General features: G+C 42.0%; 3 protein-coding genes across 3 annotated transcripts; 1 reads left to right on the forward strand and 2 right to left on the reverse strand.

Moving 5' to 3' along the window:
- Window positions 1-3,986: 3,986 nt before the first annotated feature.
- Window positions 3,987-5,707, reverse strand: K444DRAFT_413705 (uncharacterized protein). Its single transcript, XM_024872635.1, has 4 exons — window positions 5,686-5,707; window positions 5,260-5,576; window positions 4,423-5,068; window positions 3,987-4,322 (listed from the first exon to the last, which is right to left on the reverse strand). Exons 2-4 carry the CDS (start codon window positions 5,383-5,385, stop codon window positions 4,024-4,026), a joined length of 1,071 nt encoding a protein of 356 aa, XP_024735516.1. The 5' UTR covers window positions 5,386-5,576; window positions 5,686-5,707; the 3' UTR covers window positions 3,987-4,023.
- Window positions 5,708-6,801: 1,094 nt separating this feature from the next.
- On the forward strand, window positions 6,802-8,216 carry K444DRAFT_413741 (oxidoreductase-like protein). Its single transcript, XM_024872636.1, has 6 exons — window positions 6,802-7,009; window positions 7,061-7,120; window positions 7,175-7,228; window positions 7,286-7,305; window positions 7,357-7,507; window positions 7,569-8,216. The coding sequence occupies exons 1-6, from the start codon at window positions 6,839-6,841 to the stop codon at window positions 8,166-8,168; spliced, it is 1,056 nt and encodes a 351-aa protein (XP_024735517.1). The 5' UTR covers window positions 6,802-6,838; the 3' UTR covers window positions 8,169-8,216.
- Window positions 8,217-8,264: 48 nt separating this feature from the next.
- Window positions 8,265-9,206, reverse strand: K444DRAFT_630329 (uncharacterized protein; the record flags this gene model as incomplete). Its single annotated transcript, XM_024883191.1, has 1 exon — window positions 8,265-9,206. The coding sequence occupies one exon, from the start codon at window positions 9,204-9,206 to the stop codon at window positions 8,265-8,267; it is 942 nt and encodes a 313-aa protein (XP_024735518.1).
- Between the last annotated feature and the right edge of the window lie 3,746 nt (window positions 9,207-12,952).

A 12,952-nucleotide genomic window follows, 5' to 3' on the forward strand; every position in this document is an offset into this window, starting at 1 on the left:
CGATTGGTGATTCAAGAGACCTATAAGCAGAGAAAGCTATTTGAAAGAAGCAGACTGATCGACCTATCAAAATTTAAAAGAACATGCAAAAGGCAAAGATATATCAAAAAACCTGAAAGGGTTGTTTCTCACTATTTAATAAACGTTTTCGAGCACTAAAGAATTTGTTTATCACTACCCCGTACGTCTTCTTATTACAATAGCACACCTCTCTCCACCATCCCATGATATCTAGCTCCCCGTTCTATTACTTGTTTCGATCACTATCCTGTCCTTATTATATGAGTCTGATAGAGCGGCCATGTCTCCTAGCTTCGCATAAGGTCTTCCACAACCTGGACTAGCCTTGTAATTATCATTCTTATCCCATATTCTTCCGTAAAGTCCACAAGCGATGTGTGCATGTGCGTCAGGATAATGTCGTCAATATTCTAGACAGGGGCCCTCTGCGCCTTCTTAATTCTCATACTGTTGAAATAATTTTGCATAATGCTCGTAATCGTCTGATTACCATGAGCTGTTAAGGAGCTCTCTATTCTTGAACTCGCTACCGTTCGATACGGCATGGTTTTTGATTTAAATGACGCCGAGAGAACTATAAAGTCTAGCATCTTGAAAGATAATATAGGACTTGTTGAAATTGGTCTTGGTTGTTTGAACTGTGTGAAGGATTTGGGTGTTCTGGGGTACTTAAAGATGTCGAGTTTAAAGGACAGAAGCAGAAAACGGATGAGAGGAGATAAGGAGATACAAATATGTGCAAGAAAGCGGCTTGGTATGATAGAGAAAGAATATGAATCAGATGGAAACGCTGCTACTGGAACAACGAATGATTCTAGTATCGTATAAACATCCATGTCAACCACACACTATAATTTTCAACATGGCGGCTTTAAGCTTGGTCAAACGTCAATGCATACATTTGCCTTTCCCTATTTACGTTCAGTCCAGACATATCTCTTGTTGTCTCCCTTAGTCGTCTTCGCATGCTTTCTACTGTCCCCTTTCTTCGTCGTCTTGTCCATCTTCCCACCCTCTTCCCAATGCCAGGATTCTCCTCTCTCACTCTCCCTCGCGCTCTCCCTCGCTCTCCCCCTCGCTCTGTACGTCTCCTGCTCTCCTCTCCTTCCTCTCTCCATCTTTCCCTGCCCCACTTGCCCCCCGTACTCCTGTACAGGGTCCAGTATCGTCTGCGGTCTTCTTCCTTGATAAAGGGCACCTCCCTCAAAATGTTCATTTGCATCCGGCATATATTTTAAACATCTTTGGTAGCCAGAGTTGCCAAAGCTGCTGGAGGAACTGAAGAAGGAGGATCGGGGGAGGTATGGGGGCGATAGTGGCGATGGGGGTGATGGGGGCGATGGGGGTGAAGGGGTGAACCGGGTAAAAGGGGTATAGGGAGAGAGGGACATCTTCGGTTTATTCTTATTAGTTGTTGGATGCCTTAATATTAGAGAAGTAGCTGAAGGAAGATGTTGAGTAGTAATGGACGAAGGAATGGGAAGGTGAGGGGCTATTGATAAGTAACGAATCGTAATGCTTAAAGATGAGCGAGGTTTGCGAAACAGAGAAGAAGGCAGATATGCAACAGATCCACCATTGAACATTCACAGACTGCTCTTGAATATAGATTTTGAATTATACATTTGCATGTTGTGGAGATGAAACATTGATTCACCGATCCGTCGTGAATAAACCCAGCCCGAGAAAAGAAAATTCAAGATCTCCTCCCCAAGTAGCAATAGGCTGTATGAACTATCCCATAAAACTTCACAACTTCGACGCAAGTTGCTGATCAACTGTCATCATATTCATGCCTGCTATCTATCTACTACCTCCACCCCTTTCCAATTTTTCTCCGTCCCTTCCTTTTCCGATCTTTATTGTTAACAATTAATGAAGCCCATCGAACCACGCACCTCTGTTACCACCCCCACCACCCAGACCACCTCCACTATTCTCAACTCCCACTTCTCCTCCTTCGTCAAAAGGTGGATTACAAGGACAGAGTGGGCAGTGTGCACACTTCTCTTCTTCCTCTTCGCCATCAACTAAAGTATCTTCTTCATCTTCATGCATGCTGTCATAACCTTCATCAACCGAACCATACGCTGGGTACTGCATCTCTGATTTCCGTTTATTGTAGAATTACCTGATGTTGTGGTGTGCTCTGTTAACTTCCAAGAAAACGGTGTAGGGAATGGATAATATGGAAGCGAAGGGAGACTGAGATGCTTCAAATAACCGGGGATGGCGATGCTGATAGTGAGAGCAGCGACGAGACGATTCAAAGAGCTTATACCTCCGGATAACACAATGGAGAAATCAAAAAATATCGGGGAGTGGTTCTTTGGTATCTGATAGGATAGAATAATCAAAAAAAAACTGCTCGCTGGATAGAAAATATCCGACTTATAAAGTACAAGCAAAATCCGGGCCTCATTTTCAAGTAATACGAGAAATAAACTTCAACGCATTCATTGCCTTGCTATCCGAATCTTTTACCCCTCACAGCTCTCCTTCCCACATCTCTCCGCTATCCTTAAATCACACCCAATAAAGCCACAACAAAGCCATATCCGCCCACGCACCCGGGTACCCACCATAAAGATCATCGTACTCCTGTTCGATTCTCCGAGGCCAGCAGTTGGGACAGCATTCCCAATCTTCATCTTCCCTTTCAAATTCATCTTCATACAACGTAGAAAAATCGTCATCCTTGTATCCATAACCTTCTGGGCTGGGACGAGGCGTCAGGGAGCGGTGATTTGACATCTTCCTTGGTATTGAGTCTTTGCTGTATTGTTAATTTCAATCCGTGTTGAGGATGGCTAGAGCAAAAGCCTGGATAGTGTAGAGGCGGGAAATGATGTACTTTAGATGAGAAATGTCGAGGGGAAAGGTGATTAATGGGATTTAAATAGCCCACAGGAAGAGAGGGCCCATTCGAGACGAGGTGGAGTGATTCTCAGCCCAAGGCACTGATCATCTGATTCGCAGTTCTCGCACTTGCAAGCTGTTTCAGTGCACCACCAATCACCAGCTGACTCATTGAAAACCGAGGAGGGAATCTTTCGGGTTGACGACATTTATTCTGCATCTCACCTATCACATTACATCCGAGCTTCTCAAAAGCCGAATGTCCAGTGAAACCTAAGTATACGCCTGTAGCCTTTTGGTTACCCCATTCCTAACCGATGCTCACTACCGGAAACCCACCATCGATGTTACCAGCAAGAATAAATACCGCCCAACCCCATCCCAGACCCTAGCGTCTCTTGTCCAGATACGCCTTTGCAGCATCCCAAGCATTCTTGTCCGTATCGCTGATCTCGTCGCCAAACGTCTTGACACCATCGTAGACGGCATCGAAGAACTTGAAAGCAACGTCGAGATCCTCCTCGAAGTTGAAGCTGTGCGGCAGGTATCTCTGGACGTACTCCGCCTTTTTCCCTTTACGCTCTTCGATAGACCATTCGAGTTTGAGGAAGTCATCGAGATAGGTCTTGACGGCGATGCCCAGAGCAGTGTCGATATCCTTTGAAAATTGAAGGCTACTACAAGTCAGCTTGCAAACCCAGAAAATTTGATTGTTGACTCACCTGCGACCCAAGTCCCGGTAATGTGATTTATCGGTCCGCTCTCGAGAAGCCTGGTTGCTTAGAAACATCGACGCAGTGACAGCTTCCAGCAAATCTCGATCAATTTCCCGAACAGCTTTGATGATAGAGTGAAATGACAAGAAGTTTTTGCTCAGAGGCCCAGTGTAACCGATGTTCTGGTGTCGCAACTTGAGGAGGCAAGCAGTCCGACCAATGAGAATGCAATTTGCTTTGTCCTCGTCAGATCCACGCAATGGCCCACCAATGAGCTCGGAATGCCGATTTCGAGAGTTCAAGTTGTCGAAGCGAAGAAGTTCAAAAGCCAAGAACGCTGCTTCTTCGATATGATGGATGTCGTTGTATTTATTGACGGTAGGACCAATAGATTTCATGGTCGTTGCAAGAGCCCTACCCCAGGCCGTTAATTCGTGCTGGTCGTTGACATATCCTCGGAGATGGAGGAGGCGCCATAAGGCATTGGAGATGACTTCGGATTTGGAATTGAGTCCAGTGACCTTGTCCCTGGAAATAGTGCTTCGTGGGAAGTTTTCAATCTGTAGAGAAAGGAGGGCGAATGACAAAGTTCCGGGTCCACGGCCGACGCCCTTATGCGGGCTGAGCAGTGCGTCATTGACTCCCCAAGTATCGGCCTTCTGGTTGACCTGTGTTTGCATATTGCGATGGACCAAAGTTTGCTTGGCATCCTCATCGAACCAAAACCTCATCTCAATGTCGTTGTATTGGAATCCGCGGTGGAGGCGAGACCCAATCAGAGCTGCAGTGGTCTCCTTGACCGGTACCAAGGCTCGTGTGACCAAGCGCTTGTATTCGTCGGAAGTAACGCCGTCGAGTGTTGGAAAAACGACTGATTTTAGTGATACAAAATAATTCAGAGTTCTGGGGCCGACCAAAGCCGTTGAGAGGTAGAAATGCAACTCTAGAGGAAGCTGCAAGCCAAGGTATTGGTTATTGTCCCCTGTGAGTTTGTCCCACTCCTTGGTAACGACGGCACCTTCCAAAGTCATGGTTACAGGATGCCTCAAACCCATCTTTGCCTTCATGTATTTGTCATACCACTTAGGATCTCGTAGCTTCAGGTCCGTCTCGAAGAAGCGCGAGGCTTTATCAACCGACTTTTCTTGAGCTCGGAGGAGGTTGAGGATGTTTAACAGAGTTGGCGGCTCTTTGTACATTTCAGTGTCGAGGAGGGCCGGGAAAGTAGGCAAGAACGATGTGCCTGCCATGAGCAAAGCATCTTCAAGGAAGTCTGGTGATCTGTTGTGGTCGATATTGAGGGCGTCGATTATGTGCTCCTTGGATAATCCACGGAAGGTTTTGTTCTCCCAATCTGCTGGGGTGATGGGAAGGATGAGAGGATCAATGTTGTAAAGGAGAAGCTCTCTTGATCCCATGACGGTGTCAATATATGCATTTCCGTTCTCGTGTTCGTTCAGTAGGTATGCAAGCTGTGTTTTGAATTAGCTTCGATCAAAATCTAAGGCTGAAGGCTTACCTGAGGGCCGGCACTATAGGGTGCAATCATGAATTCTAAATCTCGCTCCAGGAGAACTTCTTGGAGGATGCGATATAATTCCGAAGCTCTGACGGCACCTAATTGACGTGAGCGCAGAACAGTGAATCGGATAACACGACATACCTGATGCTCCGAAAGCACTGACAGCTTCCGCAGGTTGGTTCTCCCCATACAAGGTCCAAGCATGGTTTGTCTTCTGGAGCGCAACTCTGGCAGCCTCCAAGATGATCTCATCCTTACCGACAACATTCAAACCATCAAAGACAAAGAGCGGCCTCATATTATTGTCCTTCCATCTATTTAGCTCATTCTCAAGGTGTTGCTTCAAGCCAATCGGATCTCCCCCAAGTGCTGCAAGGAGTGGTTCGTGGGAAGGAGGATCGTCGATGATCTGTTGGAGGTAGGATGTTGCCTCGACACCGATGACGGTTCCGGGTTCGCTAGGAAAGGACTCAGAGCTAGGTGTAAGTTGTCAGCCTGGGAATTCTTCGAGTGTGGACGCGATGCTTACATTAGAGGGACGCCAACGTCAAATTTTCTATCACATACTGGGGGAACATGGGAGTCAGCTTCTGTATTTGAGCATCCTGAGTCTGACCGCGCCACCAAGGTCTCTGATCTGCTGGCAAAACTGGCACGGGGAGACCCCGGTGTCGCAAGGTTGGAAGGCTGCTCGCGGGAGTTGGGCCAAGGATTCGTCATGAACGAACCCGCTGAGGACGGCTCGCTACGATTGCCCAGTTCCATGGAAGAGGATTGATATAACGGGCTGGTTATACCCGCTCTTAAGGATGCTCTCTCCAACAGTGCTGTTGCATCGCCAACGACTTGACCAAGGTATCGACCCTCGCCATCTGTAACCTGTCCCTCGGATTCGAAGGTAGGCAATAAGCTCGAGTCATTGATAATGAACCATCCATGTGAATCAACAGGTCGGAACGTGTACGGAGGTCGTAACAGGGCAGCATACGGAGTTTCTTGGAAGACCTCGAGCATGTCCGGGTGTAGGGGCAAATCTGGATATACAATCCCAAGAGGCGGTTGATTGTACGAGTATTCGTGCCTGTTAGGCCGAGGCTGGCTGAGTAGTTGCCGGGCAATGGACCCCCGGGGGCTCCAGAACTGCGTATCGTTGCGAGGTCGTCCGACCATTGCGCAGCGAACAGAGGTGGTTGGTGATACGAAATGAAGAAGAATGGTGACTTACAAGGCATCTTGAAAACTGGCGAGAACGTTGGAAGCTGTCTGTATGTTGTGCGCACCTTCCTTCTGCGGTAACTTTCACACTTCTCTGTGTGAAATGTCAGGAAGTTTCGAGAGGATTGACGTGGGTGACGACGTGAGGGGGAATTGTGCGTGAGGAAGGGGCGATTTGTGGCTGGAGCTTCTGAGGCTTTGTAGGAGGAGGAGAGGTGTGTGACGGAAAGCGAAGCTGCGCGAAGTTGTAGAGAGGAAGTCGGAGCCAGATGCGTAGGTGGTCAATTGTGCGAGAAGCTGTGGAAGAAGTAGAGAGGTTGTGTCTTTTTTGAAGCCTCGCGAAGCTCCAGGTACTCATAAGGCTTAGCGTAGTTGTTGGTTGCAGTGCTTTGACTCTGCACGTGACGATCCGATAAGGACGCAGATGTCTTATCGTGGTCTCACTGGCCTCACTTTTCATCCTCTTCCCTTGTCCTACCATCTCTCAATTCTCCCGTAAGGAAACATGGCAGCACCAAATGGCCAGTCTGGTCAAATCCCTGTGATTGATCTATCTGGACCTGAACAGACCGTTGCCACAGAGCTCGTGGATGCTGCAACAACTTATGGCTTTGTTTACATCAAGAGTCTGGGACAAGACATCCCTGTGGAGGCCATTGACAGCATATTTGCATTGGTAATGGATACGAGAGCATGTCTCATTTGCGTATAACTAACATCTGAATAGTCAAAAAAGTTCTTCTCTTCTCCCATTGAAGAAAAGGAACCCTGCAAGATTCAAGAAAACGTATGGCCGGCTGCTTCCGAGTCTCTAGACAACACCTGACTGAACTTTGTACAGAATAGAGGATGGGTGGGAATGCATGCTGAGACCTTAGATCCAAAGACCCAGAGAGTATGTGGTCCTTTGTATTCTATCTCACTGGAATTGTGCTTCTGACTGACTTTCTTCTGGATGGGTGATTTCAAAGAGTACCCTTCCCTGCCCTGCTTCACCTAATCAGCCAACCTGACCAGTATCAGAGCAATGAACCTAGGAGGATTCTTAGACGGCAAAGCTCAACAGCCACTTCCACCAGTCTTTGAAGATCACGAACCAGAGCTCTACGCCTTCCAAAAATACTGCCAGACAATGATGAACAAAATCCTAGACCTCTTCGCCGTTGGCCTTGAAGTACATCTCATCCCCCTCCCCCTTTCCTCCAAACCGCCACCCCTCATACTAACACCACCAGGTCTCCTCCCCAACCGAAGGCTCAAAATACTTCTCCAACCGCCACGGCCCCGAACCAACCCCCTGCACCCTGCGCCTCCTCCACTACCCCACCCTCCCCTCAAACATCGAAATCCAACCCAAAGTTGACATCCGCGCGGGAGCACACTCAGATTACGGCTCCATCACCCTCCTATTTCAAAGACCTGGACAACCAGGACTGGAAATCTTGCCTCCATCCTCATCCACCACACCGCCAGAATGGACGCCCGTCCCCGTCTTCCCTCCAGGAACGGAATCCGACCCTTCACCGCCAATTCTCGTCAATATTGGCGATTTGTTATCTTACTGGACGAACAACCTTTTCAAGTCAACGGTCCACAGAGTCGTGTTTCCTGCAGGCGGGAAGGAAGCAGCGGAGGATCGCTACAGCATTGCGTACTTCGGACATCCGATTGGCGAGACGGTTTTAGAAGCTGTACCAAGTGAGAAGACGAAGGCGTTGGCTGGTAAAGGAGATAGTGGAGTCAAGGCGATGACGGCGCATGAGCATTTGATGTCTCGACTGAAGGCTACGTATCTTGGGATGTATAAAGATGAAGGGGACGAGAAGGAGAAATAGTTAGTCTGCAAGGACTCGTAACTACCAATCCACTGGCTGTGATGCAAACCCTTTTACTAGCCAACATCGCACTCACCAAAACATATCCTGGTAATCTCAAAGTCCACTCCAGGGGTCCTCAAACACCTCAATGTCATCCGCAAATACTACAGTACACGGGCTCAACGGCCTGTCCCTCTCCACATCCCTCATCCCCCCCTCCCCTCTCGCCTCCCAAAACTTCTCTCTATACCTCTCGAGCCTCCTCCTACCCCACTCACTCATGACATGCACACTCTTCACCCTAGGTACCACCCACCGGCCCTCTTGCTTCTCCCCGCCCCCAACACTCTCCAACATCTTCTCAGCCCTCCCATACAACTCCCTAAAATACACCATCTCATCCCCGCCATCTCTAACCCACTCGCCAACCGCCCTACAATACCGTCCACAAACAACCCCACACTCATCTCCGTTCCACCAGCCCCTCGCCTCCTCAATCCCCACCTCCACCCAATCCACCTGCACCCCCCTAAAACTCGTGAAGACGCCTGCTGAGGTTTCCAACCCCTGCCACGAGGTAGCGAATTCCATCGTCTCCACAAGCTGCACTTCCTCAACACGACCAAAGAATCTCAGGACCTCCAGCACACGGCGCCAGAGCTGATCCGTGGGCACCAGCTCAGCGGAACAAGATCCCGGTACACCCAGACCCCTCACACTCCTCGCATCTTTGTCGAGAAAGCGAGTGTGCAACCAAGGTCGGGGCGGGTAATATCCAGGATCGACGACGAGCACGGTGTCGAGGGAAGGATTGTACCATTGCGGTTCCTGCTTGGGCTCCGTGGGGCTAGAAAATGCGAGCCGGTAGCCACTGGAGATGAGAAAGAGCCGGGAGTCTTGACAGGTGTGGAGGAGAGGTGGGGGGATGGCATGCGCGTGGGTGCGGGAGGGCTTATCATAGATGGGGAGCACGCGGGAGGCGGTTGCGAGGGTATATATTTGGTATCGGATTTCTTGGGGGAGGAGTGAAAAGAGAAAGAATGTTTGTGGAGACATTTTTGGTTTTTGATTCAGTCTTTTTTGGGCAGGGGGAAGGGGGTGAATTGTGGTGGAAATGAATTAGTTCTGATGGACATTGAACTTAAACGAGGACGCTGACACCTGAGAAGACCGCCCCAGATCAGGCAAATGTGGCTCGGATCACATGCCGCGATTGAGTCTAGGTCCACAGTGTGTCAAATGTTTTGATTTGATTAGAACCTCCTATTCAAATCAAATCAAGTCATATAGCCCCTAATCAAATCACGCCTAAATAATCAAATATAATTAAGTATATTTAATTAGATTACGAAGATCACGACATAAAGTGACGGATTACAGGGTATTTGTGCTTTAACGGCACTGCGGTGTCCGTTTCTGGCGCTGTCGTTGCTCCACCAGCAACGGTATTTACCCCTGGAGGTCTTCTCATACCTTGCCTGAAGTCATAGGGCCTTACAACGGGGCTCAACCCCTAAATTGTGCCCTGGGGATGCTAAGGGCCCAAATGCCCGGTAGTCCCGTCACTTTATGCAGTGATCTTCGTACTACATGATAGCGTATATGACTCTAGAGCCTAAAATACGGAGATAAGACTAAAATAAGGTTAGGGCTAGTCGCATTTAGGGTCGCTGAAAGCTGCTATTAACGAATCTAACCTAGCACCGCTTAGTAAGCTGAGGCAGTAAATGGTTCAGTATTGCATATACTATAGCTGTTATGTATTTATAGCATATGTGTGACGGCTGGCGTAAGGGCATGATCTGCCAAGGATAGGATATCGGAAATAGGCACAAAACAAAGCTAAGCCGGAATTGCTTGGACGGAATAATACTAAAGGTCGAGGCATCCTCCCTACTTTATTCTATAGCTTAGTATTTTCTAATATATAAAATTCTTTGAACTTTGAGCCTTCGACTATTATATTAATCCCGCCATTATATAATACTAAGCTTACTCGACTCGGCCTATAGAGGCAATATAATACTACCGGCAAAGGACCTATATTTGTTCTTGGAAAGCAAAAACAGAATACCGCTTTTAATATTTAATAATCTTCTCGAACTATAAAGAACTAGAGAGCTTAATTAGAAGTATAATATTCTCTATAACCTAGTTAATCTCAGAGCCTGGCCCTTAACTAGAGCAGATAATACTTCTTTTCTAGTAATTAGTTCTTTACTAATATAAAAGAAAAAAAATACTATTCTCTATAACCCGGTTAATTTCGGAATCTGGCCCTTAACTAGACCAGATAATATTCCCTTAATACTAATAAGAATAAAAGAACCGGCCCCCTTTCCCTAATATAAGAAAAATTAGTTATAGTTTACTAATTTAAAATAAGAAAAGATAATAATTAGTTTTAGTCTATTAATTTAAAATTAGACAAGATAATAATTAGTTATGGTTTACTAATATTAAATAAAAAGAACCTACTTAATATTTATTTCTATAGCTAATATTTCTTCTAAAGCTATTATAAATAGCTTAGAACTAAATATTATTACTATAAATATATTAAATAAGAAGTACTAGTATAATAAAATAGAGAAGCCGGATTTTAATATTATAAACCTATATTATTAGAAAAGCTATTATAATACTATTCCGGAAAAAGATATTAAAGAGTAACTAGCTAATTTAAAATTTAAAATTAGTATAAATATCCCGAAAATAAATAAGGCTTAATAGAAATTACTTATATAAGATAATTTTATTAATAAATATTATTTTATAACTAATAAATAAACGGAATATTATTAGAAATTCCACTTATGTATTAACTAATTTATTAGGAAAATTAATAAGCTAGAGGCAATTACTAATTAACTTTATATAAGGAAAAGACTAGTATAAAAAAAACTATAAAATAGAAATTCAAATAAATAAATATTCAGTAATACTATAGGTTCTAATATAGACAAAAACTATTCAAGCTATTTAAGCTATTCTAGAGTAGTTTTAAATAGTATAATATAGTATTTAAATAAAATAGAATAGAATATTATTCTAGAATAATTCAAGAATAGTTATATATAAATTATATAAATATAATAAATTAATATTTATTTAATTATTAATAAATAAATAAGATATATATTAAGTAATACTATATAATTTAAACTAGAGCTTATATAAGGCTACTTAAATACTACTTTTCTTTTATAAAAACCAGATTTCTCTTTTTGAAATCTTTCTTTTCCTGCTTTTTTCTTCTTTTTTTCTTTCTTCTAATTCGTCTTTAAATAACTCCTAGCTTTTTAAATAAGATATTATCTTAATAATACTCTTATTAAGTCTGTTATATAATTTAAATAATAAGAGTATCTTAAGAAAAGAGTTTACTCTTAATAGCTAAGAAAGCCTAAGAATATATTAAAGTTCTATTTTATTTATTAAGCTTTACTATTACTTAATTAGGTAATATAATAATACTAGACTCGGGCTACCCCGGAGCCTTACCTAATTAGGCTAGCGTGTCACGTGTAATATCACGTGTAATATCACGTATATATTATTTAACTATTCTAGAATATTTTAGAATAATTAAATAGAGTATTAAATAAAGTATAAATAGTAAGAAATTTATTTAAATAAAATATAAATAGGGCCTATTATTTTATTCTATTTTACTCATTTCTTATATTAATAGGTTCCTATTAGGAGAATTATATAAGAGTTAATACTAAGGCTTTCTTTTACTTTTAGTCTATAATAATTAATTATAGCTTATTAAAATAAAGAATCCTATTCTATTTATAAATAAAGACAATTATTAAATTAATAATTAAATATTTAATATAAGAAATAAACTAATATAGAACTCTTCTAAATTTAATAGTAAATTACTAAAAATTATTTATATAATATAACCGGAAATACCTATAATTTTATTTATAATTAACTAGAACCTAAATTAATTAGATAAATTTTAATAATTAAATAAATCTTTAAAATCTTCTAATAAGCTTATAATAAAAGCAAGGAAATAAAATACTAGGAAATAAAGGAAATATATTAGTACCCAAAATAAATAAATAAGCTATTTCTGGTATTTTAAATAAAGTTTATTTATTTAATAATAAAATTAGAAAAGTTACTAGATAATTAATATAATAATATAATAAATAAAATAAATCTCGAGCTATTTAAAAGCTTAAATAATAAGAAGTTTAATTTATTTAGGAATCTTATTAAATAGTATATAAAATAAAAGAATAGATTTCTTTTAATTAAAAACTGGTAATTTCAGGAGAAATAACTAATAGAAACTATTTATTATTAAATATTATTCCGGACTAAAAAGCCTACCGGAATTCAAGAAGCTATAATAATTCTATATCTAATAAATTAATTATAATAGCCGGTATTTTTATAACTAAAAAAAATAGTTTACTAAGAATTTAAAAAGAAATTAAACTAATTCAAAGACTTCTATTATTATATTTATAAAAAGCCTAGATATATAAATAGAGTCTATTCTAATATTAATAAAGTTATATTTATTAAAGAGAATTATTTAGAGAAAGCTAATAATTCAGGAATAAATAATAAGAATATTAATTTTTATATATTATCTAATAAGAAATATAATATTAATAAATTAGGAAAAGCCTAGTTCTAAATATAAAAATAGCTCTTCTAGAATAAAAACTTTACTAAGGACCTATAAATCTTATTTAGCTAATTAGTAGAAACTAGTTCCTTATTAAATATAAAATATATTAGAAAAGTAAAACTATAATTTTCTAATATTTAGT

The sequence above is a fragment of the Hyaloscypha bicolor genome (assembly GCF_002865645.1).
Source record: "Hyaloscypha bicolor E unplaced genomic scaffold K444scaffold_87, whole genome shotgun sequence".
Taxonomy (NCBI): domain Eukaryota; kingdom Fungi; phylum Ascomycota; class Leotiomycetes; order Helotiales; family Hyaloscyphaceae; genus Hyaloscypha; species Hyaloscypha bicolor.